The sequence below is a fragment of the Ictalurus punctatus genome, chromosome 22 (assembly GCF_001660625.3).
Source record: "Ictalurus punctatus breed USDA103 chromosome 22, Coco_2.0, whole genome shotgun sequence".
Taxonomy (NCBI): Eukaryota; Metazoa; Chordata; class Actinopteri; order Siluriformes; family Ictaluridae; genus Ictalurus; species Ictalurus punctatus.
Window position 1 is genome coordinate 5,908,884 of NC_030437.2, and position 25,956 is coordinate 5,934,839.

The window sequence follows — 25,956 nt, forward strand, 5'->3', positions numbered from 1 at the left end:
GGGGGGACGTTTGCTGTCCGCCAGGGGACGGAGGCCCCGCTGCGTTCCACCCGGCTGCCGTCCACCTGAAAAGGGGAGGAGCCATAGTCATCTGCCAGGAAGTCCAGTGCCATTGCCCGGCATCGTGGCGGATCGCTTCCCAGTTGGCTGGGAACCAGATGACAGCGTGTCTGGGGACCGGAGAACCAGTGTTTTTCCTTTCTCTTCCTCTTGCTCTGTCTTTCCAGCTCACCCATTCACCCTCCTCCTTCACTCTCCCCTCTTCTTCCCCTCGTCTCTCGCTCGCAGGATGCAGAAGGGCAGCAGCGCTACTCCCGAAAGGGCCAGAGGGGGTATACGTCAGGCAAGAGGACTGAATCTGACAGTGGAGGAGTGTGATGAAGAGGAGGAGGGAGGGGCCAGGCTGTGAAGCTGTGAGCACCTGGCACAGAGTTGTCAAATCACTGGGAGAGAGTGATAAAGGAGCGCTGGGGAGAAAGAAAGAGAGAGAGATGAACGTGAGTTTTACATTCTGTGTCCTGTTAATTATTAAACTTTACGTTTATGTTCAGCCGGTTCCCGCCTCCTCCTTACCCGTGTTTGAAGTTTGTTATGGAGCTATTTTGAGCTTGTCCAGAGAGGATGTAATGTTACAAAGCTCTTTGTGTGTGTGCTCTGTAATCCCACTTAATGACAGAGGAGTGTATGTCTATACCTGATGCTATGTAAGACTTACAGTCGCCCCACAGTCACAGCCAATCTACCAAGGATAAAGGACTTACTGAACGCTGAAAACGTGTGGCACAGTGCTCATGTTTATGAGCACGGCCAGTGAGCTACACATCTGTCCTCCTGATCCAGTGACATAATGCATATGTCTAGCGCCTGCTTCAAGTGTAACAGTGTGCACATGTAGTCACGTTTATAAGTTAACCAGAAGAGAATAGCAGGAAACAAAATTGAGAAACCATATACAGTTTTGGCAGCCAGTAGTTCCCTCCAGAAGTTAATGACATAAATCATATTCTTTATGGAATTACTGACTATGATTATATCTCAAAAGAAATGACAGACTACTCATACTACTCCTGAGATAGCAGTGATCCTGACCATTTCTGCTCTCCAGACCTGCCAGATCCATCCTGATGCTGTACTTCTGACTTCTCACCTGAAAACCACGGGCTGCTTGGTGAGGATGGCCCCATATGGACAACTTAAAGATCACTGAGCTTACTATGGCTTGCTCATTAGGGATAAAGTCATACATTTAAAATTCTATATACTGAATTTATATATTTCTGTAAAGCTGCTTTGGGACAAGGTCCATTAGATTAGAGGGCTTTATTGTCATTGTAGCTGAAATCATATTCTCCAAGGCCTACATTACAAAAAGTGACAACAGTGAACACACCCGACAACAGGTAGTGCAAAATTAGAAAAAACTGGACGTGCACAATGGACAATAAAGTGCAAGACAATAATTAGATGCTGTGCAGGAACCTGTAATGTGAGTACAATACAATTATGCAAGACAAAATATTAAATACTTACTATTAATAATACTAGTACTATCAATATTAGTTGTAGTATTATTAGATCTAACTAAATTTAAATTTTAAAAAAGATATGGTGAGTCTGGCATTATTAATCAAATAGTATACAATCAACAAAACAGTAAGCTAATATTTACCAACAACAACAACAAAAAAAGGATACTTATGTTATTTGAAAATGGATAACACCCAACCTGGCAACGCTGATGAGCCACTCCTGATTGGTTAAATTTAGACCACGGCAACCTACTGAAAAATCAACAGAATTTAGCTAGAGAAAAGTCAGGACTCTCAAACTGGTGTTGAGTTTTCTGACAGTAAGAACATTGTGTGTAGCAAATTAGAAAGAGACAAGACTTAAGATCATCGTACATATATACAGTTTAGCAACAACCGATCTGCGTTAATGCAGCACATATTTTCATTTAGTTTTAAACAATATGAGTTAATTATCAGTTACTTGAATAGTATTGCTCAGAAGGTGTTAATTTAAATATATTTAATTCAATTTAAATCATTTTCTTGAACAGCTCTTTAAAAAGCAAAGCAAAAAAAAAAAGCGTATAATAAATAACTGATATCTTGATGTTTTTTTTGCAAGGTGACATTTATTTAATGCTTAGGGAAGGAGTCTCCACTGTCAGTGCTTTGTAACAGTGACTACGTTTACGTGGACAGCAGTAATCTAATTATTGACCTTATTCTGCGTAAGATATTATCGTGATTTAGGTGTTTACGTGAGTCGCTTTTAGAATATTCCTTTCACGTTCCTGTTTTACATGTTATAGAATGTAGAGCGATTAACAGCACACGTCATTACGTCACCGCGCCACGCCGTCCGACGTTCCCTCCGGAATTTCACGTATCGACATACAGTTCGTCTTCGTTGTGCGACCGTATACAGTTTTCTTTGTCTTTATTTTAAATTTCTACGCACCCTTCAAGCGCAGTTAATTATCTGTCATGCTGTACGTGCAAATAGACGACTGCTTGAAGCCGTGGGCTGCGTCCCAAACCGCGTACTTATCTACTATATAGTATGTAAGTACACAGTTTCGGACGCAGCCGTGCTCTCTTGTTTGCCGTAAAACGGTTGAGCACTTCCGTGTGTGATCGTGTCCTGTCGCAAAAACTCTCACATGACATTAATAGTGTGATTAAGGTGTGTACGTGTCTGTAATACACGTCCATAATGCGACTCAAACAGGAGTACTCCACACGTCTTAATTCGATTAGTGTTTACTTCGAGTGTGACTTTAGTCGGATTAAGGTAATAAAAAACTGCTGTTTACATGCTAGTTTCTTAATCAGAGTATCGTCTTAATCGGGTTAATATTGGATTATTGTTGTCCATGTAAACGTACTGAATGAGAAAGTTTTCATGACAGACAAGTTCACTGTTTCTCCGTAACATGACACGCTGCATTCCTTTGACTTATTTAAAAAAAGAGGCTAGAGCTACTGTAATGTAAGCGATAACAGGAACGAACTTGTCTCATGGATGTTCCACAACATTAAATGTAACTATAGATTATAAATTGGAATAACTGACAAATTGCTGTGGTGTAAGATGAAAAGTTCAGGCTGTAACGGTAGCTCAGCTTCACGACAGGCCGCATCACATCACCCCATTGTTGATGAACATTATGCCCGGTCTTGTTTCATTCCTTACATAGTCGACTTGTCAAGTAAATATGAAGCTCTTTACGAGCTGAAGTTGGTTTAAAAGGTGAAATGCTCTTCAGTGCTGTCATGAGATTGATCAGATTGATCAGACCTTAGTCAATAACATGACATGCTCCAAACCTTTTTCTTCAGGAACTGAGCAGGAGAACTAAACCACAGATTTACATTTACAGTTTGAACTCAGTCATGGCTTGAACATGCTATGGAACCAAAAAAAATTAAGAGTCAAAAGTATCAAAAGAATTCTCCTTATAAACACGAAGTGTGTTTAAATAATACAGATCTTAATTTTCCTATAGTCTAATGAATTCAGCATATTGATATCGGACTGCACGGTTACCAAACGAATTTAAATGTCACATTTCTGCTTCAAAAATGCAACGATGGAATGGTTTGTAAACACATGAGCAGTGATACTGTCCAAGTCATATGCCAAGGGTGCGCGACTCCAACTCATTTATGCCATAAAGTAGGTTAAAAATTAAATTTGGCTTATGATCGAGTCTTACTACAGTTTTCTGCGATGTTCCATGTCTGGGAATGACAGGACCATGCATTTATAATACAAATATAAAATAATGATGCTTTATTTCGCTAATATAGACCATGACTTTCATTGATGTGCTACAGGGCTATACAGTGTAGCGACTGTGCGACTGTGACTGCAGTGAACGCTGAGAACATTGGGCTGGAGCTCTCTGTGGCTTGTGCTTCTGTGTTGGAGTCACTGAGAGAAGGAAGTCGAGATGTGCATTGGGACTGGGTTCCTGTGGGACCCAATGGAAAAAGCCACAGGAGCAGGAATAAGATATAAGAGAGGTCGTGTTACACATCACAAAGTCATCGCGATATGTACCTTTGTTTATATTCTGCCTGGAAAACAAAAAGAACCCCCTGAAGACTCGGCTGACCTGCAGTGCTTTCCACGTGCGTCTGGATGTGCGTAACGTCCGCATATGAAACATTTTTTGCCAATGTTTACATTTGAACTCCGGGGGGAAAAAAAAATTGGCCAATGTAGACGTACCTTGTCGTCATAATCATTCACGACCAAATACTTTAATCCACCATTTCTGATTTTTTCTAATTATTATTATTGTTGTCGTCGTCACTGTAATCCATGTCATTGTTGGTGTTATTATGGGTTGGAAGTGTGACGGAAAACATAAGAGATACCGCTTGGGTAAGGGAATGTTATGAAGGCATTGGAGATGTCATAAGAGCAGGACGCTTTTGGAAGTCACTTTGGTTAAGTTTATTCCCAAAGAATAAGTGTAAAACTAACACTGCGATTTCATTTCAGCCCTGAAGAGGTGCAGAATGAATGTTTACGTAAATTCCCCCACGTCTTAAAGCCTTTACCAGCTTTCACAGTCTCATTCTCTTCAGTCATTCCTGCCTGTGTGATTTATGACCACAGGTGCAAAAGAAATACCTGACTTGTTATGAACATGAGCACCAGCTTATCTCAGAGTGCACAGCGAAGAGCAGATAGCGAGTGAGCCAAGCTGAACATGACCTTGGTGCGCCATCAAGTGAAGAACGACAAATAAGAGACAGAGTTGTAACATTAAAAGGCTAACATATGAGTGGATTTTCTGGATTTATCAGTGGAGACCTATTCGTGTCTCATTCCTGTATTTAAAGCTGGAGGGGAAGAAATACGTAAAACCCGTCAACCCGGCCTGGGTTCAACAGATTCTACATGCTTCTTCAGTGGATATAAAAACTCTACACACCCCTGATAAAATGGCAGGTTTTTGTGATGTAAAAAAAAAATTAAACCCAGATAAATCATGTCAGAACCTTTTCCCACCCCGAATGTGAAATTACAACGTATTACAATCAAACATTTTATGGAAAAATAAAAAAGTGTTACAATAACCTGGTTGCACACGTGTGCACATCGTCGTCAGTTAATTTATTCTGATTAGCGCCAAATAAAGACCAACTGATACTGTATGATTTTTTTTTATTTTTTATTTTTTTAAAAACACCACCTTGGTTTCATCCGAATGCTGAAGCCATGGTCCGGAAAGAGTTTACAAACATGTACGGTATCTCACTTGTTGAAAGGTATTGATCAGAAGAGGGGTACAAATAATTCAATGCCAAAACTTTAAATGTACCATGGAACACCGTGAAGGCCATCAACAGCAAACAGAGAAAATGGAGCACCACAGTGACATCGCCAAGAACAGGACGTTCCTCCAACATCGATGAAAGGACAAGACAAACACTTACCAGGGAGATTACCAGGAGACCTACAGCAACATTAAAGTTAGTGCAGGAATATCTGACAAGTACTGATTACTCTCTGCATGTGACTGCAGTCTCTCGTATTCTTCACATGTCTGGGCTATGGGGTAGGGTGACCAGGCGGAAGCCCTTTCTCACAAAAAACATCCAAACCCCGCTAAAGCACCCTAAACCATGTGGTCTGATGAGACCAATTCTAAAAGTATAATAATTACAAAATAAAAAAGAGGTATGTTTGACTCTTACTCAAAAAGACAGAGTGGTGTAATAAAATCAAAAGGTGATTTAACAAAGTATTCATTTAGGGGTGTGCACATTTATGCATCTAGGTTACTGTAAGTTTTCCATTTTTAAAATTTTTATATGTTGTAATTTCACATTGAGGGTGGAAACACGTATCTTGGATTCCTTTTTTTTTTTCTTTAAACATCACAAAAACCTGTCATTTTACAGGGGTGTGTAGACTTTATGTCAATGGCACATACACACTGACATAATTCCAAGAAGTCCCTCCTTGTTAGAATTCATCTACAGCACACTCATTCACACACATTCTCCTTTTTATCAATTTTATTAAGATTTATTAACAAAAAAAAAAAAAAGAAGAAGTTTTTAGAAAGTGCAAAAGTATGACGTAGAAAACAGCAGTGTAGATCAACTGAACTGAACATACAAAAACATCGCCATTATGAACATTTTCATTCAAGAGGAAAAGGAAAAAAAAAGGAAAAACAAAAGACACAAGAGAGGATCCTCTGGAGAAAAGGTCCAGTATAAAATAGTGTAAAACTGCTTAGGATAACCACACAGGCCATCACAACACAAAAGAGCTTACTATGAACTGAACATTCAGCTTAAACCATCTGCACTCGCTTAACTCACAGTGCTTTCCAATCTATGGGTTTCTTCCCGGATTTCAGCAGCAGCTCGTTGGTCTTTGAGAAATGTTTACATCCGAGGAAGCCCCGGTGTGCAGAAAGCGGGGACGGGTGAACGGTCTGGAGGACGTGGTGTCGTTTCTGCGAAATAACGAGTAATGAAAAAGCAAGTGAGGAATAAAACACTCAGATGTGCTGTTCTAGAGAAATCATCAACGACGGTGCAGTCGGGTGGGACGCAGAGTTACTGTTTCACCCTGACGCCGATTATTTCCCTAGGACCTCATCAAGCTCCAAAACTCTGCCAGCTTCTAGACATTTATGCAAGTTTGATCATTAGTCGTACGAGTGGCTTCTGCACCTTCTCAATGAGAACTTTTAAAATCACTGCAAAATACCCGGTCGATCGCAGCGCCTTTCTTTTGAGCGTACGAGCCCCACAGCATGAAGACCAGGCCCTCCAGGTTAGTGCTCAGCCACTGCACCACAGCGTCTGTGAACGTCTCCCATCCTTTGTCTTTGTGCGAGTTGGCCTGGTGTGCTCGCACAGTCAGCACAGCGTTCAGCAGCAGGACGCCTGCAAAGTCACGAACGGGTTCAAGTTGCTGCGGTCGTTCTGAGACACTCGCATGTAAAAATATCTTGAATGTAGGCAAATTCGAACAAATATTAAAAGATTATGAAGCCTGTATACGTATGCGCATACACATACACACACAAAACGATTCTGACTATTAACTGTTTTCATCTCCTACCGAGGTGCAAATATCAGAGCAAGAAAATATACAACAGAAAAACCCGATGATGCAAATTAATTCAAAAATGAAGAACAGTAAATAAACAATTAGATCTGAAAATGTCCATCTTGCATGGAAAATACACACGAATGGATTCAAATTTAAAGTTTTTGTCCCGTCTTAAACAAAATCTAGACCTTAACCTAGATTTATTGACTAAAGAAAGGTTAAAACCAGAGTAGTAACGGACTGCATCGACAAAAATCACGTCTGATGTTACTTTTTTGTTGTTGGTTAAACACTAAATAAATAAACAGACGCTTCAGCCGTTCAAATTCTAGCTAACTTGGGTAAGGCCAGCTAAGCCCTATCCCCACCCCGCCAAAAAAAAGGAGGGATACAATTAAATACAGTCAAACAGGAAGAGGAAGTGGTCACCTTGCTTTGCCCATCCCGTCAGATCACCGTGGCCAGGATGATGAAAGCCTTCGATGTCGGACTCCAGTTCTTTATACATGTTCACCAAGCTGCGAACAAAACGAAGCATGACACGTTTTATATTAACGTGGCTGCAGAAGAGGTCATTAACGAACGCTTGTCTCAGACGCTCCGGATCAGCGTTTCCGTGACCGTTTGAACGAATTCCACCGTACACATGATTTCATATACTACGAAAGTATCCTACAATACACGTAGGATTTTTTTCCAGTAAGATATTCATTTAATAATGGTGAAGAACGGCAAAATCACGCTCAATGAGCATACAAGTTAGAAATGTAATTGGACAGCGAGAGGAAACCTGTATAACAAAGCTTCTATGATACGATGTTATGAGTAGACCATTTTGTGTGGTCGAGGTGATTAATTCACATGTCGCTGGATGTCGGGTCTTTTCATGAAATGGAACATACTGTAGATTTGTAGCGAGATCTAGCAGCTTTGTGAAATTGGCTTAAAAACCCCAGTTCAGAAAACTAGAGTTACCTCGGAGGAGGTCTCTCGGGTCTCTGCACGCTGAAGCACAAGCCGTGAGCCTGATTCGGCCCGTGATAGGGATCCTGACCAAGAACAACCACCTTCACCTACCAAAACACCAAGCAAAAAAAATAATAAATAAAAACAAAACAAATGAGTGCGATTTTTGGTTTCGTCTCACCTTACTGCTGGGTTGCCAGTTCTCCCACACATGGATGGGCTAGACGTTGCGTGTACATTTCACTTCAGTGTAGACAAGTTATATGGAGGAATGACAATAAAACCCACTCAACACTTTTACACAGTCAGAGGCTCAAGCGCTAAAAACAGCTTTCGGACTCTCACTAGTTCCTCTTCGGCCCTGAGAGTTCCCCAACGTCTCATATTTACTGTCATCCATCACCACTGTTATCTTGTGCTGCAACTACATCACGTGTTCAGCCGTATCGCTGTTTATGTGCCGTACGCTGGCTCCTATTGGTCACGGACAGTAAAGATTGTAGACAACAAACTGCGTCAACAATTAATAAAGCAGAGTAATTTTATAATCAGAACAAAAGTGGTTTTCTCAGCCATGTAATACCTGTGTCCTGAGCTCAAGGCTTAAACCATTATTTTATCATCATCATCATCTCCTACAAAACTTTTGCAGGTTATTTGTATAATATAAATGATAACCAACTACTGCACCTTTAATGAAGACCTTTTACAAGTCATTATTTCAGGATATGCCATTTCAAGTTATTTTATGAATTCAACTTTTATTATGAATTATATATTATGAATTCAACTTTATTTTCTCGTTATTTTGACTAAGTACCACCCCACCTCGCCAATGACGAGGAAGTGTTACAACAGTTTAGTACGCTTTTTTTTTCCCCTTCCCGAGTGCACGGCATTTCGACATCTGTTTCGAAACTTGCGTAAAACATCACGAGGTGAAAAAACTGAATACTGGGCCTCGTTTATCAGATTTATTCGTAAATCGCTCGTACAAGCGTTATGTATAGTAACCGAGTTCTCACTCAGGTTTTCATTCAGAGAATGAATGCTCTGATGTATTCGGTCCCTTCGCTCTCTGAAATGCACCTGCAGCAAGAAACCCAAGCACAGACCAAACTTGGGACAGGCACAGAAATGGCACGGGATCGTTTATTGGCCAAAGTAGTGCTGGCTCCAAAAGTGCTACGCAGCATTAAAAGACGACTGCCGTGGCAAACAGAGGCCGACTTATAAACCAGCTTTCATCCTCCGAAAAGAAATCATACTGGGTCTCTAAATACCCGTTCCTTCCCTCCTACACGTGCTAACTCTTCTGGTGGCGGCTGTGGCTCGGTGGTAGAGCGGGTTGTTCACTAATCGTAGGGTTGGCGGTTCGTTTCCCGGCCCACGTGACTCCACATGCCGAAGTGTCCTTGGGCAAGACACTGAACCCCAAGTTGCTCCCGATGGCAAGTTAGCGCCTTGCATGGCAGCTCTGCTACCACTGGTGTGTGAATGAGACACAGTGTAAAGTGCTTTGGATAAAAGCACTATATAAGCATACCATTTAAAAAAAATAATAATAAAAAAAATAATAAAAACACTCTTCAAGTAAAAAAATTCTGTATAATGCCATTAATATGAAACAAAGGATTTAAAAAGATTGCATTTGGGTGTATAACTTAAATAAATATCAACTCAGGAGCACGAGTAGGAATGTTTTGTCCTGCAGCAATTTACAGCATCGATGAGTTGTGTCCTACATACTGAAGTCATGAGGAGAAACTCACATCTTCAATCTGGCACATCTGTGTCCATGTGAACACCTGCTCCAGGGGCGGGTACACCGTGTGCTTCTGCCTCTCGTTGTCAACAAAGTCCATCAACTGAGGGAGAGAAAAAAATATACAAAAATACATGATTAAAGAATAAACTGAGCTGGAGCTAGAGCAAGAGAGAGAGAGAGAGAGAGAGAGAGAGAGAGAGAGATAATATTACTAGGATAGCCTTCTTTCAGATCAGAAATATTGCTAAGATAAGAAATATAACGTCACTACATAATGCAGAAATATTAGTTCATGCTTTCATCACCTCTAGACTACTAGATTACTAGACTACTGTAATGGCTTACTGTCTGGATGTTCCAGTAGGAGCATAAACAAACTCCAGTTAGTCCAGAATGCAGCTGCTAGAGTCCTAACTAGAACCAGAAGATACGACCACATCACCCCGATCTTATCCACACTGCACTGGCTCCCAGTGAAATTACGCATTAATTATAAAATACTTTTATTAACCTATAAAGCACTAAACGGTCTCGCGCCACAGTATCGAAGTGACCTTTTGGATTCTATGATCCACCACGCCTACTTAGATCAAAAGATGCAGGCTATCTGATGGTACCTCGAATAGTGAAGGCTACAGCAGGGGGAAGAGCTTTCTCTTATAGAGCCCCACAGTTAGTCTTCCTATTAGTGTTCGGGACTCAGACACAGTCTCAGTGTTTAAGTCCAGGCTTAAAACGTATTTGTTTACTCAAGCCTACCCTGACTAGACTTTCTGTTACGCTAAGCACAGTCCTAATAATCTTTTCTCTCCCTCTCTGCTTCTGTCGAGCCACACACGATTTTATGGAGATACTAGAGATCCCGATCCTTTCTGCTCTCCGGACCTGCCTGATCCGTTTCGGATGTCCTACCTCTGGATGGAGCTCTCATCTACTCCAATTCCAGACGGACACACTCACTGTGTTTGCTGGGACTACAAGAAGGCCAAACAGACTTCATATTAAACCATAATGAACTTTCCTTTACACTATCCGTTGTTACCCAGATGAAGACGGGTTCCCGTCTGAGTCTGGTTCCTCTCAAGGTTTCTTCCTCTTAACATCTGAGGGAGTTTGTCCCTCACCACCGGCTCGCCCAACTGAGATAAATTCATACATTTAAAATCTGTATCCTGTGTTTATATATTTTTGTAAAGCTACTTTGAGACAATGTCCATTGTAAAAAGCTCTATACAAGTAAAATTGAATTGAAAAGAGAGAGAGAGAGAGAGAGAGAGAGAGAGAGAGAGAGAGAGAGAGAGAACCCTGATTATTACCGATGTGAAGTAGTGTTTGTTGAACTCGGCCCCCAGCGCTCTCCTCCAGCTCTCCCCGACTCCCACGACCCCGCGGCGGGAGGAAAGTCTCTCCAGAGCCGCCGCTTTGTTCCTGGCGATCCGCTCGAGCTGCTCCGGACTCAGCAGCACATCATCCCCGGCTTTCCGCTTTTTCACCTGGGACGAGATCCTTGTGTATTTACTGCAATTCCACCATCGTTTCGATGAAACTCTGGGGCACGGTGTGTGGAGGAAACGCAGCTGAGAGTTTATAAACAGAACTGCCATCCCCGGGGTGTTCAGCCTTCAGCGACATGTCACTGCGGCACCAAGTAAACACTGGAAACTTACACGCGCGCGGATGAACCGGAAGTTATAAACGACAGCTTCAACAAAAAACGTCAAAAACATGACAAACTAAATAAATAAATCTGCGAGCACAATATATTATATTATAATAAGAATGCACGACTTGTTACAAAAAAACGTTTAACATATTTATTTTAATTTTCGAAATGACAAAAAAATTAATCGCCGTACATTTGTGTGTATAATACTTTTAAAAAAAAACAATTTCAGAGACGATATAAAACAATCAAATTCTAATTTAAACACTGTCAAACTTGGAATTAATTAACGTACTTTTATTATGTAAAAATTTCGCCATTAGTATAAATAAACTCAATGTATTTAAGACCTATGTTAACATTGTTTTTGTAATACACAATGATATCCTTTAATGAGAAATAGCATTTCATCTTTACTAAACTGAACATAAATTCTGATCAATTCTCTGCAAAAACATTGGATCCGTGCTGCTTTTGTTAACACGTGTGTGTGTGTGTGTGTGTTTACGTGTGACGTAACATCTATTTCCGGGTCAAATTTCGCGGGAAATTTTCAGCGTTTTATTTTTCCCGTAAATGTACACGTGGGGAAACACGCATTAATAAACAAGATTAAATACTTTTAATGCCGATGTTAAATCAACACCCAGAACACATTAATGTTTTAATTCAGTAACGAGTTACTAATTCATCTGTAACCATAACTACAGAAGTGTATTTACTCACATCACACACATCCTCGCTTCTGCTCAGTTTGTCCAGCTCCCTTTTCTTGCAGGTAGGGGAGAAAAACAACTTAATGCTTTTCTGTCCGATCATTTTTTCAGGATAAATGAATCCCAATCGATGTGTAAATGTAGATCTGTGAGAGAGTGTTTGTGTGTCAGCAATGCAACTTGAAACTCGGCTTGGTTTCTCAACTCGCGCCCAAAAAAAGTGTGACAACCAATGGGAAAGCAGCATTACAATGACGTCCCCTTATACGAAATACAATTAATTATTTTTATTTTTTTAATAAATAAAGAATAAACCTGAGGTACTGTCAGAGTAGAGGCAGTGGATGTGTTTCAAACAAATACTGTTTGAAAATAATTATTGAAAACAGTATATTCTTCTATATATCACAAGGTCTCAGCTATGACATACTGCGATGTGTGCTTAGTTCATCTGCTTTAATTTCTCCTCCAAAGGCATTTTGTGCACAAAAAAGGATGATAGTCAATAATCCACCTTGTTCGCGTTCTCAGACGTGATGAAAGATATCAGGCCAAAATGAGATCAAATCTAAAGGGTATTTCACTCTGTATAATAATCACCTGACATGGCTGTCACTGATATCAGTCTACAGTCTGGGCTAGAAAGAAATCAGCCACAGCCTTCACTTCTTCATACCATTCTGTGTATTTTTCTTACAACACACGGTTTTGCTTTTTAAAAAAAAAAAAATGTATAAAATGGTCTTTAATTTTTTTTTTTGTAATACTTAGCAAGTATACAGACATGGTAGTGGGTGTTGTGCTGGTGCAAGTGAGTATACTGTAGTTATGAGGTGTGAGGTATACGTAATAAACTGACAACTACTGACAACTCAGTATCAGTTATACCGAAATTGTTCTTTTCTAATCACTGCATGAACAGAGATGTTGAGAGATATAAACTCTAAAGCATGGCTTCATGAAACATTCCCATCCAGACAATGTTTTGTGATCAGTTATCACTCAAATGTTTTAGACAACAAATATCACTCTGTTGTGGTGTTTTATCTCATACACACACATTCACACCTGGTAGGGTTGAGTGTGTGTGTGTGTGTGTGTGTGTGTGTGTGTGTGTGTGTGTGTGTGTGTGTGTGTGTGTGCGTGCATGATGCCCTTTGATGGATGCCCAGGGTGTATTTGCAGGGCACCTAATCCTCTGCGACCATGTCCAGGATAAAGCACTTACTGAACAGGTTAGTTTAAGGTGCATTAGGTCTCTAACAGATGTTAGATGTTAATAGTTTAGTGGTTAGCATGTTTTGCCTCGCACCTCCAGGGTTAGAGAGTCGATTCCTGCCTCCGTGCTGTGTGCTCGGAGTTTGCATCTTCTCAGTGTGCTTTGGGGGTTTCCTCCCCTAATCCAAAGACTCGGTAGTGCTGTAGGCTGATTGATTTTTATAAATCGTCTGTGGCATATGAGTGTGTGTCCACGGGGTCCCCTGCCTCCTGTCCTGAGTACCCTGGGATAGGCTCCAGGCTCTCCCGTGACCCTATGTAGGATAAACCATACAGAGATTGGATGGATGGAGGTCTCTAACTGTTAAATGGGTGAATGATTATTTTTCCTCATTGAGCCCGCCGTCATTTCCACCAGCTCCGCCCCCAGAACGTACATTGTTTCAACTAGATCAAGATCAACTGGAGTTAGCATTAGCAAGGACTGATGATCGCACTCAAGTGCACTCAGACATTCAGCAGCTTGAAAGCTTTAGAACATTACACCTCCATAAACATGCAACTTCTCCTCATAATAATTTAAGACGCATTGGGGGGGGGGGGGGGGGGGGGGGGGGTTTGTCTATAAAATGACTGACGAGAAGCCAAGCCAAATACAAACAAACCTTCAGAACCGGAAGGCAAATTTCCAAAACTGGTGTACTTTCTTGCTATGTAATTCACTTGTTCTCAGACAATGGTTCAAACTTTTATTATTTAATCATTTCTGCGTCGTTTTCCACATTATTTGTACTAGTAAGAAATGAAAAATACTGACTATTGCATTTTAAAATAATGTAAAGGAAGAAGGTAAATAAAAAGAAATGATTAGTGTTTGCAGTATTGTGGATAGTAATAGCAGTAATAGCTGAAATGTCCAATAGATGGCGATATTATGTGTGGCGCCTGGAATAAATAAAGAGAAGAAGAGCAGAACAGCCATGCCTAGTGAAGTGGTACATATGTTTATGTTTATTATTATTATTATTATTATTATTATTATTATTATTATTGAAGACATCCACATTAAGAACATAAAGACACACCTCATAGTGCTGTAGGTCTGAAGACACCACAGTATTATTGTTCTCAGCATATCTTCTTTATCTCAGCAGGTGATGGTATGAGCAGACAAGGAAGCGCCTGTGTGGAAAGCAACAAGCAGATGGAAAAGCCGTGTAGAGAGGAGAGAAATGAAGCTGTAGACGAGGAGGGTGAATTCTCACATCCCATTCCATGGCAAAAGATTGAGGCGCAGGAGCTCGACTGTGACTACGGCTTGCTTTTCTCCAAAGAAGAAGCAAACAGGCTTTTCATGCAGCTAGAGGAAGAGGTGGAGTACTTTACAGGTACTGATGGCACATGGAGTTGAAAGAATAAACGACACTCACTTTAATAGGAACACCTGCTTGTTTATGCAGTTATCCAATCAGCCAATCATGTGGCAGCAGCACAATGCATCAAATCATGCAGATACAGGTCAAGAAATTCAGGTAATGTTCACATCAAACATCAAACTGAGGGTAAAAGTGTGATCTCTGTGACTTCAACCGTGGCATTGTTGTTGGTGCCAGATGGGCTGGTTTGAGTATTTCAGAAACTGCTGATCTCCTGGGGAAAAAACATCCTGTGAGTGGAGGGTCTGCAGGCTGAAACACCTCGCTGATGAGACAGATCAGAGGAGAGTGACTAGACTGGTCTGAGCTGATAGGAAGACTACAGTAACTTAAATAATCACTCTTTACAACCGTGTTGAGCAGAATACCATCTCAGAACGCACAACACATCAAACCTTGACGTGGATGAACTACAACAGCAGAAGACCACATCGGGTTCCCTTCCTGTCAGGCAAGAAGCGGAATCTGATGCTATCATGGGCACAGACTCACAGAAACTAAACAGCTGAAGACTGGAAAAAGACCAGCTGATTTTTTTAATTTATCCTAATCTTTAAATGGTCAGTTTGGGTGAGTCTGTACGAGTCTTGCCTGACAGGAGTGGAGCCCAATGTGGTCTTCAGCTGTTCTAGCTCATCCACCTCAAGGTTTGATGCTTTTCTGATTATATGAGTTACTATATCCTTCCTGGCATCTCAAACCCAACTGGCCATTTTCCAAGTCATTTCCTCCAGTCTGATGTTTGATGTGAACATTAACTGAAGCTCTTGAGGTTTTTGATGCATCTTGCTGCTGCCACATTGGCTGATTGGATAACTGCACAAATGACCAGGTGTACAGTTGTTCCTATTAAAGTGTTTACTTTTGGGGGTGGTGTGTGTGTGTGTGTGTGTGTGTGTGTGTTGGGGGGGTGTTACCTAGCTAATACACAACCGTAAGCGTTTGTGGAGTACGACATGGTAAGTGAACGTCGGCCTTCTTTTGGTTAAGAACCAAAAGAGATGTGTCGGTGAGAACGCAAACGTTTTAACGAGAGTGCCATATCCTGTAACGTGCAGTACTGTTTATATGCTGATCAGGTGACTGGGGATGTAAACAATTCTTTCATAAATTGAATTGTACGATTTTGATTCTGGACGCGCCGTGACGTTTAATGATGAAGCGCCACATTGGAGGGATTGTCAGTCGTGGAAACATCGAGAAGTGGCACACAATTTGGGAAAGGCATCCAAAGAATGATATCTTAAGTGGGAAAATATCTTGAATATAGGCCAATTCATGTAATACTTGTCATTATGAAGTTACAATAAAATAACAATAATAATGTAAGTGATAACAGGAACTGATTTAGACTGCAGACATTCCGCAACATTAAACGTAACTATAAAAGGATAAAAAGCCTGATATGGCATTCTTTTATTAATCAAAAAATTGTAATTGTTGACAAATTGGTGTGGCATAAGAGGAATAAAAGCACTTTGTGGCATGCTGTTTTGGGAAAATAATCGACTTTTGTCATTGAACAGTACACCTCAAGTGCTTTCATTTCTCAGCTATATTGAAGATTTTCATTTATCCACTTATTCATCTTCAATCCTACTAATATCTGTTCTTACAAAGGCAGGGGGACTGGATTTGTGGAACCACAAGCGCACTTTAACTTTGTACTGAGATGTTCAAGTAACGTTAGCTGTAAAAACTGTAGACTTATTGTTTACCTTTTTTGTTGTTGTTGTAATGTTGAGCGTTTCTGCCCACAAAATATCGTGATATTCTCATTTTCTTTGAGATGAAGACGTGAAGGTGCAGGTGTATGGGAAGATGTACAGCGTTCCCCGGAAGCAGGCGACGTATGGAGATGAAGGACTGGTGTATTCTTTTTCTGGAGTGCATCTCGCAGCCAGAGTCTGGACCCCGACCCTCGAATATATCCGTGACGCCGTCACCAACGCCACAGGGCACACCTTCAACTTTGTCCTGATAAACAGGCGATTATTAACTGAAGACCTTCTGGTTTTGACAGATTATTGATTATTGATATGGTTTGACTGGAATTCATATTGTGTGTGCGTTTTTGTTTTAAAGACACTGATGTTCTGGCTCTCTACAGGTATAAAGACGGTCTGGATCACATCGGGGAACACAGGGACGACGAGCATGAGTTAGACCCTTCTTGTCCTATCGCTGCGGTGTCTCTTGGAGCTGCGCGTGACTTCGTGTTCAGGCATAAAGATGCTCGCAAGGAGCCAAAACAACGTCATATAAAGCCTGTGAAACTGGAACTGGCCCATGGGAGCCTTCTTCTCATGAACTGTCCCACTAACACGTATTGGTATCACAGCCTCCCAGTGCGGAAAAAGGTGAAGACCCCGCGCATCAGTCTTACCTTCCGACGCATTATTAAGAGTCGCCAGAAAAGGAAAAAGGAGTGACTTCTCCACTACGTTAGTGTGATTTGAAGAGGTCTTATTACAGTTGAGGACACAATAATAACTCAATTTACACACATGAACCAGTTCAAAAGTTTACACACACTTGATTCTTAATACTTTGTCGTTACCTGGATGATCCACGACTGTGTTTGTTTTGTGAGAGTTGCTCACGAGTCCCTTGTTTGTCCTGAGCAGTTAAACTGCCCCACTGTTCTTCAGAAAAATCCTCCAGGTCCTGCACATTCTTTGCTTTTCCAGCATATTTGACGCCTTTCTAACAGCGGCTATATGTTGAGATCCATCTTTTCACACTGAGGACGACTGAGGGACTCGTACACGACTATTACAAAAGGTGTAAACATTCACTGTTGCTCAAGAAGGCAGCACGATACATTGAGAGCCAGGGGTGTGTAAACTTTTGAACACGATGACCGGTGTGTTATTGTCCTATTGGAGACATGTAACCATCTTATTTAGCGTCTGAAGGGCAGTAATAAATGAAAACAAGATCTTTAAACAAAATTATTTACACTGAACATCCTGCTCAAAAGTTTACACCCCCGGTTCTTAATGTATCCGTGTTGCCTTCTTGGGCATCAGTGAATGTTTGCACCTTTTGTAATAGTCGTGTACGAGTCCCTCAGTCGTCCTCAGTGTGTTTACTCAGCTTCAGTCAAAATCTTCTTTATTCTTGTCAGGATCAGTGTGGTTTAAATGAATGAGTTTATATATTGTTAAATGGAACAAACTTGGCTCTTAAAAAAAAAAAACACTTTATGAGCGAGCTGAATTTTTTTTTTAACGGTCCTGCACACACTCTAGCCTGTGGTGCATTTATAGGTAATACACACATCCCCTTTGCGTCCAACATAAACACAGTATAAACACGAGCATTCTGATCTGGAAAAAATAACACAAGATTGTCATTTTAGAGATGTACCAAAGACCACGGCACAAATTTGAATATTTCTATCAAAGGACCTTCAATGGAAACTCATCCGACTTATAACGTCTGTGATAGACGGCCTGATCGTTTTTAATAGATTCGACCCAGTGTTTAAATTCAGTTTGAATAAAAGGCAGTTTGATGGTTTAGTGAACAAAACGACAGAATCAAGGTTATTCAAAGGAAATTTATTTAATTTTTTTTTTATTATAAAACCAAAAACTACTGTGGAATAAATAAATGAAAACACAACCATACTTCTGTACAAGACATTTCTAAAGCAGAGTGAAAAATAATGGTCCCAATGAGTACATTTTCGCTAAAAGGTTCATAGATTGAACTACGAGAAGGCAATATTTTGGCGAAATATTGTGGCAAAAAGGAAAAAAAAAAATCAAGTGTAATAACAAAAATGTTATCGTATAAATATATACATATTTTGCAAGCAGACACATCCGAGTGATTATTATTCTTTTTTTTTTTTTGTTTCTCTAAAAGTCATACTTAGTGTTTATACGCCAGCACTGCTGGACTGAGTGTGAGGTATTTGCACAGCTGTCTATCCGTAACCGGCCTGTTAACGTCTAATGAAAATCGCTTTCTTTCCCCTACACCCCCCCCCCCCCCAATCCCATCCCCCCATCCCCGGACAGCCACACAAGCTGAGTCTTGATGGCGGGCGCTCGCCAGAGAAAGACGAACACTTGATGGATCTGATGGGTTCGTGGTCAGAATTGTCGTCGTGCACTTTCTAAGGTTGTGGCGCTGTTGAAATGGTGACCTGCATTTCAAAGCTTGGTTTGCACCGTCACAGTTTTTGACTGAACTTTAGTGGAAATGAAGGGAGGTTTTTTTTTTTTCTGGGAAAAGTTTGCAAAGATAATTCCGGGACATGCATGAGACATTAAAATAAAAAAAATAAAAAAATAAAAAGTAATAATAAAAAAAAAACCCCGAACAAACAAACTAAACAAGCTTATTTCAGTATCACAAGGCACACAACCAAGCAGGACGTATGCTATGAGCTACAGTCTTCACAGCAGACTTTAATCTGTGACTAGTACCACTCACTCACGACCTTAAATCGGCCATTTTACTAGCTATTCATGGACTTCAAAATAAAAAAATTTTTTAAAAACACCTCTTTGAACTACAGCAGCAGAATCGATTTCAGCGCTAACAGTGTGTTGACCCTCCTGAGCAAAAGAAAAAAAAAAGATTAGATCATTTGCTTTGAAACATCGAGTGGCCGTGTGGAACAAGGACTAACTGAAATGGTGATGTTATGACAGAGCGAGCCATGATTAACCCCCTCCCCTCCCCTCGTGAAATGTAAAGCAACTGTAAGGGGGTAACTGTGTGTCTGAGAATGAATTGAAATTGGTGAATAGATACATGTACAACTTGGTGTTTGGATTAAAAAATAATAATTTAAAAAAAAAAGACTCAAAAAGCGTACAGGGAGACGAAAGGGAGATCACTAGCGTGTAACAGTTGGCAAAGACGGTTAGTTGGCTTCTGAGGAGGAGTCCGATTTGCCTTTCTTGCTCGGAGGAGCACCATCATCCATATCCTGCTGAGGAAACAAATCCACCATCAGTACGCCTGATGTAGACAGCTAAAGGACAGAGTTATTAGTATACTACTACTTCCTCATTATTTGTAATTTTTATACATTTTTTAAAATGGAAAAATTGCATTCTGTTTCAATACATAGAACCAGTACTTTGTGGGTTCTCTGTGTTACCTGAGCAGCTTTAGAGGAGTCCGTGAAGTGTTTTTGCTCTCCCTGGGACTTGCCGTCCCTTTTAGCTGTTGTGGACTCTGATGAGGAATGACTTGCTCCTATGACAAAGAGTTTCGATGATTAAAATGGGCGTCATTAATCGATTAAACATTGAACCACAGGCCAAAGCACTGTGTTCTTTTAATGCACGTCTGGCTGTTTTTGTGCTCGTCGCCGCCTTAAGTCGGTCCCCTCTGGGATTTCTGCGATCGCGGAAATGACCGCAGAATCGAGCAAATGTCGCAATATTCGGAGGAGCTTGCGGTTTTTCAGAATGACCTCGGATTTCCCGCAGATCTGGGCCGAGACGCGTCGTGTGACATCATCGCGACGGGCGTTCTGGCAAACGCCCTCTCCGATTCACGTGCGTTGAACATGGAGTACAGCTAAAAGGGCTCATTTACCAACAAACATCACCAAGAAACAGAGGGCGCAAAACAATTTGTGTAGTTGCAATTTAGCCAATTCGAGTAGTTTTCCGTGATTAACGCACAAAAAAATAAAAAATAAAAAAAAAAAAAAACACACTGCTAATTGCATCGCTGATTTAGAAAGAAAAAAAAAAGTCAACGCAAAATCAAGAAAGAAGAAGAACAAAAAAACTCCGCAAAATCCTGTACGGACGGATAAGCATTGTGTTTATACCGTATTACCATAAGTGAGCGTTTGCTGGGTTTGTTTAAGGACCAACCTGTCTTGCTGTCCGGGCCGGACGAAGGCTGTTTGCTGGGAAAATGCTCGCTTTTCACTTCGCCGCTGTCATTCTGAGCCGTTGCTATGGGTTCAGGGGTGGGACTAGTGTTGTTACTGGTCTCCTGCTTTAAAGGGGAGGAGTCAGCGATGGAGCTCTGGTTACTGTTGTCATCTGTGAAAGAGAAGATAAAAGAAAAATAAATAAATAATAAAAATAACAACAATAAGGGCCTTTCCGTATATTAGCACAAGGATCATTCCAAATGTCAGTCTGTATTTGGCAGCCAGAAATAATATTGTGATTATAATAAGGTGGCATGTATTCAGGTAGATCAGTTCGCATCAAAAACGCACAACAACTTTATATTTTCCAATAACAGCACATCCCAAAGTGTTTTACTCCCCTTATTTTACTCCCCCGAGTTAAAGAACACCACATTGACCGTTATAAAGTGCTCACACTGGAGACTCCTTCCGAAACTGTTAAATGTTTCCTCGCAGAACGTTTCATCCTTAAAAAACAAACACCTTTATGTGGAGTCCCTGTGTTGGTAGTTGCTATAGAAACGATAACGTATTAGAACGAGTGCGTCAACATAAACCTGTCATTTGCACTACTGTCAGAGCTGCTGTTAGAGAAAATTAATCAACACCTCCTGACCGATCAGAACTGAGAATTCAGCAGAGCTATTATAGAAAACATTTTAATCCAGGTTCCTTTGAGAGGAAGAAAGAAAAAACCCTTAATGGATTTTGTCTACATGCGAGTGTCCCCAAACTTAAAATATATACACATACATACACACACACACACACACATACACACAGCTGTTAGTGTCTGTATGGACCCAGTAAGCTGTGAGGTTAGTCAGTTGTGTATGATTACCGTGCATGTCCATCATTCCGGGAGAAGAACTGTTTTCTGGTGTAGTCACTTCCGAACCATACTTATCATCCTTGCCCTTCTTTTTGTTTTTGTTCTTCTGCCAAAGGAAACAATCTGAATTCAGTGTACGCATTTTCTCCTTTAAAAAAATATGAATTTCAATACTTTCAAAATGTACAATACTTTCCAGGGGCCTCACTTTATCATTTCTTTTGGTAAAGTTGTGTGTAAATGTTTAAGTGTAAGCCAAACCAAACTAAACGTTTCAGAAAGGCCGATTTGCTTCGTGCTTGCGTACGCATCTTGATCACCTGTAAAGGGCAAAGTGCGTTCCTGACACAGCTCATTTGCATTTTAGTGACGCCCACAAAACAGACAGCTGTGAGCATGAAATGAACGATAAGGGTGGAAGTTATTCTATGCCAATAAAAATAAATGTAATCATATATCATATATAATAATAATTATTATTATAATCATCATCATCATCATCATCGAGCACTAAATCTTCGGTCAGCTGAGGTATTTGTTTACGGCCAGTCCTCTGTTTATACGCCGCCATTTCTTTTGTCTATAATTCGAAGACGTCACAGTATGAGCCACAGAAATACGAAGCTGACATTCATGATCATGCTTCCTACTTACATCATCGGGTTTAGGTTCCATCACAGGCACCCATTTGTAGATTCTCAAGGACGTGTCGCCAACCGTCACCCATTTTTTCTCCCTAAGAAGCAGATTGATTTTAGATCACATATCGTTTTTTTAAACCACGCTGGGAACGTTGGGACAAAATTTTTTGCTTGTTTGTTTTACAGGCAGTATCATCTGATGTTCAGCAATTCAACAGAAACGTAATTATTGCTTCATTAGAAAAACATATCCGGTCATAGCAGCGACCCTTTCAGGAGCATGACTACACAATATACTGTTTATTCTTAAAAGACATATAGTTCGCTCAGAACATAAGTGTACACAGATCTTTCTCATACAGCAATAAAAGCATGCAGTTGTATTACTGTACTATACAACGGTATACTTCCACACTGCTGTAGTCTATGTATACTGTAATAGCAGGATACTGTGGTCCATGTATTTTATACTACTAATACTGTATTATGTCCAGTTGTATATTACAGTAGTCTATGCATACTATAATAGCATGCTACTATAGTTTATGTACACTGTAAATGTAGCCTATTATAGTCCATGTATACTGTCATGTTGTCTATGTATACTATTATAATCTATTTATACTGTCATGTCAGCGTATACTGTAGTTGTATATTATTATAGTCTATACTGTTGTCATATACCAGTATAGTCTATATATACACACACTGTAGTCTATATATACTATAGTTGTAGGCTATTTTGGTCATGTAAGCTGAGTATACTGTAGTCATATACTATTACAGTCTACGAGTCCATGTATACTGTAGTAGTTTGTCTGTTGTAGCCTATGTATATTGTAGTCTGCTGTAGTCTATGTAAGCTGGGTGTACTGTACATGTTGTATCCTATTAGTCTATGTATACTGTAGTTGTAGTACTGTACATCTCTTTAGCCTTCAGTTATTATAAATAAGCAACGTGCACTGATTTACCCTTATCATGTTTTTTTCTTCTGTATTCTCATCTGAATATTCAGTCTATTTCGATAAGCAATTTATATACATTTTCTCTTCTTCAGAAACCATCCCTGAGTGTAATAAAAAAAATATACAGATCTTATTTATTATTATTATTATTATTAAGGTTGAAGAGTCACATTGAAACTGGCCTGGAATATCAAAAACACAACAGGGAACATATTTTACTCCTCTAGTGAACGAATCTCCCAAACCTGAAGGTTCAAATGAGTTTATGGAAGTAATATTCCACACATCATCATCCCCAAATCATGCCTGTTTTCTTTCACCCGGATAAATCCACTCTGTAGCCTAGTAGAAGACTAGTCCGAGGTTCCCCCCAATTAGTTGTTTTCCAGGTGTAATTATATAAATATATAAAATAAGCGTCAACAACAACATCTACACAGTAATTAGAGCAGACTTTAAAGCTGTACTGATGTCAGACATTAAACAGTTTAGTGATGGTAAAGTTTTATCTCTAATCCACCGCGTCGGCTGTGCGTGTGTGTGTGTGTGCGTGCGCGCGCGTGTTTATTTGTTCCAGGCCCCCACCGCCCGTTTCTCCTTTTGCCTCCAGTTGAACTCCGAGCGCTGAATTTAAAAGCCGGACAAAAAAAAACCCTATTCTCACTCCAGCGCGCCGTCACCGCGCCGCCGCGTTCAGTCGCACAGCCCTGGGGTTTTTTCCGCCTTCCCGGTTCCCGAGCGCCGGCATTACAGGCTCAAAGAGAAAAACGGCTTCATGTGACTGCGACGAAATGGCTTCTTCTTAGGTTCAACCCACGTTTAAAATGTTTAAAGCCGGAAGAAAGGCGGCTCCGCGCTCGCGACCAGAACGAAAGGTGTGTTGAAAAAAGCGCGCGACTCACCTGAGCGGAGCGAGCACAAATCAAACTGAACTCGATTAAAAAAAAAAAAAAACAACCCCTTTCGTTCCGTTTCATTGTTTCTCGTCGTCTCTCCTCCCCCCGCGCGCGCACACAAGCCTGGCTTTTCTGCTCGTGAAACGGATTAGCGCGTGCTCTTACCATTTTCGTACTTTTTCAATTGCGGCCATGACCCGCTTGATGTCATCTTTGGCCCTGCTCCGGGTCTCCGCGCGCACCGACCTGCCCGACATTACGGCTCTCGGTAAAAATATCTTTTTCTCCGCTTCGCCGGCTGTTGTAGACACAATGCGAAACGCGCAGAAGCGAGGCGGGGGCTTGTGCGCATGCGCGAACCACAGCAGTAGCGTGCCCTTCAAGCTGGAGAAGCTGGAAATGCGCCTGATGTTCAAACAAAACAAAACTACAGTTCTCTTCTTTCTTCTTCTTCTTTTTTAAACTAAACAATTCCAAACTATACCATATTAATAATTCCATGAGAAAACCCACATGATATTCATTTCACTGAATGTTTAGGCATGTTTATTGTGAAATTTCAGATCAAACTCCTGATTTTAAACGAGTTCATTCTGCTAGAACAACATATTACCAACTGAAAAGACCAGATTATCAATAATGCTCACAGACAAAGATCATATCGATTAACATATCAACCATCCCTGCTGAAGAGAAAAAAAAGGAGAAAATTCTAATGGTTTCCACTACACATACCATTTCAAACCATCAAAACCATCATCATTACTGGTCCTTAAGGGTACCCACTAGACATGCCACAAATAGAAGGCAACAAGTTACCAGTAGAGACCCACAGGGACCATTAGAGTTCCCATTACAACCATTAAAACCATTACAAATTCTATGATCATTTCTTTCTTTTTTTTTTCTCCAGCGCACCGTTGTATTCTCATTTCTGATTGGTCAGAAGGTGTTGATTTAATTTTCTATAATCGCAGCTCTGACAGTAGTTCTGGCTGCAGGACAAATCACAGGTTTGTATTATTGAAATTATTGAAATATTGAAATCCCAAGGAATGAAGACTGCTCACGGCTGTGCTCAGAAGTTTACACACTCTTTGCAGAATCTGTGAAATGTTAATTTAAAAAATAATAATAAGAGGAATTATTAAAATTGCGTTTTTTTTTAAATTTAGTACTGCCCTGAATAAGCTACTTCACATAGCAGATGTTTACATATAGTCCACAAGACAAGATAATAACTGAGTTTACAGAAATGAACCCGTTCAAAAGTTTACACACGCTTGATTATTAATCCTGCGTGTCGTTAAATGGATGATCCACGTCTGTGTTTATGTTTTGTGAGAGTTGCTCACGAGTCCCTTGTTTGTCCTGAGCATTTAAACTACCCACTGTTCTTCAGAAAAATCCTCCACGTCCTGCACATTCTTTGCTTTTCCAGCATATTTGACCCCTTTCCAACAATGACTACATGATGTCGAGATCCATCTATTCACACTGAGGACGACCGAGGGACTCGTACACGACTATTACAAAAGGTGTAAACATTCACTGATGCTCAAGAAGGCAACACGATACATTAAGAGCCAGGGGGGTGTAAACTTTTGAACAGGATAACCGGTGTAAATTGTTATTATTTAGTCTTCTGGGAAACATCTTATGTAGCATCTGGAGGGCAGTACTAAATGAAAAAAAAGAAAGATCTATAAACAAAATAATAATAACTTACACTGATCATCCTGTTCATCCTCATGCGTTTTTTCTCTCTCTGTATCATTTTTCTGTATCATGATTTTTTTCAACATATTCCCATTGGGGTTTTTTGTGTGAGAAGACAGTTATTTAACAT

The 25,956-nt window shown here is 40.4% G+C and overlaps 3 protein-coding genes across 6 annotated transcripts; 1 reads left to right on the plus strand and 2 right to left on the minus strand.

Annotated features, from left to right (window-relative positions):
* Positions 1-6,029: 6,029 nt before the first annotated feature.
* On the minus strand, positions 6,030-12,426 carry unga (uracil DNA glycosylase a). Of its 2 annotated transcripts, XM_017451194.3 has the most exons (7): positions 12,225-12,426; positions 11,152-11,328; positions 9,840-9,935; positions 8,077-8,174; positions 7,531-7,619; positions 6,754-6,932; positions 6,030-6,496 (listed from the first exon to the last, which is right to left on the minus strand). In XM_017451194.3, exons 1-7 carry the CDS (start codon positions 12,315-12,317, stop codon positions 6,356-6,358), a joined length of 873 nt encoding a protein of 290 aa, XP_017306683.1. In that variant the 5' UTR covers positions 12,318-12,426; the 3' UTR covers positions 6,030-6,355. The 2 variants fall into 2 exon arrangements, with proteins under 2 accessions (XP_017306683.1, XP_017306682.1); XM_017451193.2 differs by lacking the exon at positions 12,225-12,426 and having other exon boundaries at positions 11,152-11,507.
* A 1,901-nt stretch (positions 12,427-14,327) lies between these two features.
* Positions 14,328-19,200, plus strand: alkbh2 (alkB homolog 2, alpha-ketoglutarate dependent dioxygenase). Of its 2 annotated transcripts, none has more exons than XM_017452272.3 (4): positions 14,328-14,427; positions 14,587-14,820; positions 16,658-16,856; positions 16,979-19,200. In XM_017452272.3, the coding sequence occupies exons 2-4, from the start codon at positions 14,595-14,597 to the stop codon at positions 17,298-17,300; spliced, it is 747 nt and encodes a 248-aa protein (XP_017307761.1). In that variant the 5' UTR covers positions 14,328-14,427; positions 14,587-14,594; the 3' UTR covers positions 17,301-19,200. The 2 variants fall into 2 exon arrangements, with proteins under 2 accessions (XP_017307761.1, XP_017307760.1); XM_017452271.3 differs by having other exon boundaries at positions 14,360-14,427; positions 14,584-14,820.
* bcl7a (BAF chromatin remodeling complex subunit BCL7A) lies at positions 19,097-24,451 on the minus strand. 2 transcript variants are annotated; one of them, XM_017452269.3, is made up of 6 exons: positions 24,273-24,451; positions 22,257-22,338; positions 21,612-21,708; positions 20,724-20,897; positions 19,994-20,091; positions 19,097-19,822 (listed from the first exon to the last, which is right to left on the minus strand). In XM_017452269.3, the coding sequence occupies exons 1-6, from the start codon at positions 24,362-24,364 to the stop codon at positions 19,754-19,756; spliced, it is 612 nt and encodes a 203-aa protein (XP_017307758.1). In that variant the 5' UTR covers positions 24,365-24,451; the 3' UTR covers positions 19,097-19,753. The 2 variants fall into 2 exon arrangements, with proteins under 2 accessions (XP_017307758.1, XP_017307759.1); XM_017452270.3 differs by having other exon boundaries at positions 19,097-19,819; positions 24,273-24,450.
* Positions 24,452-25,956: the final 1,505 nt, after the last annotated feature.

Excerpts from the sequence above, each read along its gene's own strand:
- unga (XM_017451193.2), bottom strand. The coding sequence starts at position 11,439 with ATGGCAGTTCTGTTTATAAACTCTCAGCTGCGTTTCCTCCACACACCG. Across the intron at positions 8,175-9,839 it reads AGATGTGCCAGATTGAAGAT|GTGAAGGTGGTTGTTCTTGG; the intron begins GTGAGTTTCTCC and ends GTGTTTTGGTAG. Across the intron at positions 7,620-8,076 it reads CCCGAGAGACCTCCTCCGAG|CTTGGTGAACATGTATAAAG; the intron begins GTAACTCTAGTT and ends TTTTGTTCGCAG.
- alkbh2 (XM_017452272.3), top strand. The coding sequence starts at position 14,595 with ATGAGCAGACAAGGAAGCGCCTGTGTGGAAAGCAACAAGCAGATGGAA. Across the intron at positions 14,821-16,657 it reads AGAGGTGGAGTACTTTACAG|ATGAAGACGTGAAGGTGCAG; the intron begins GTACTGATGGCA and ends ATTTTCTTTGAG. Across the intron at positions 16,857-16,978 it reads AACTTTGTCCTGATAAACAG|GTATAAAGACGGTCTGGATC; the intron begins GCGATTATTAAC and ends GGCTCTCTACAG.
- bcl7a (XM_017452269.3), bottom strand. The coding sequence starts at position 24,364 with ATGTCGGGCAGGTCGGTGCGCGCGGAGACCCGGAGCAGGGCCAAAGAT. Across the intron at positions 22,339-24,272 it reads ATTGAAAAAGTACGAAAATG|GGAGAAAAAATGGGTGACGG; the intron begins GTAAGAGCACGC and ends TCTGCTTCTTAG. Across the intron at positions 20,898-21,611 it reads CGGAATGATGGACATGCACG|ATGACAACAGTAACCAGAGC; the intron begins GTAATCATACAC and ends TCTCTTTCACAG.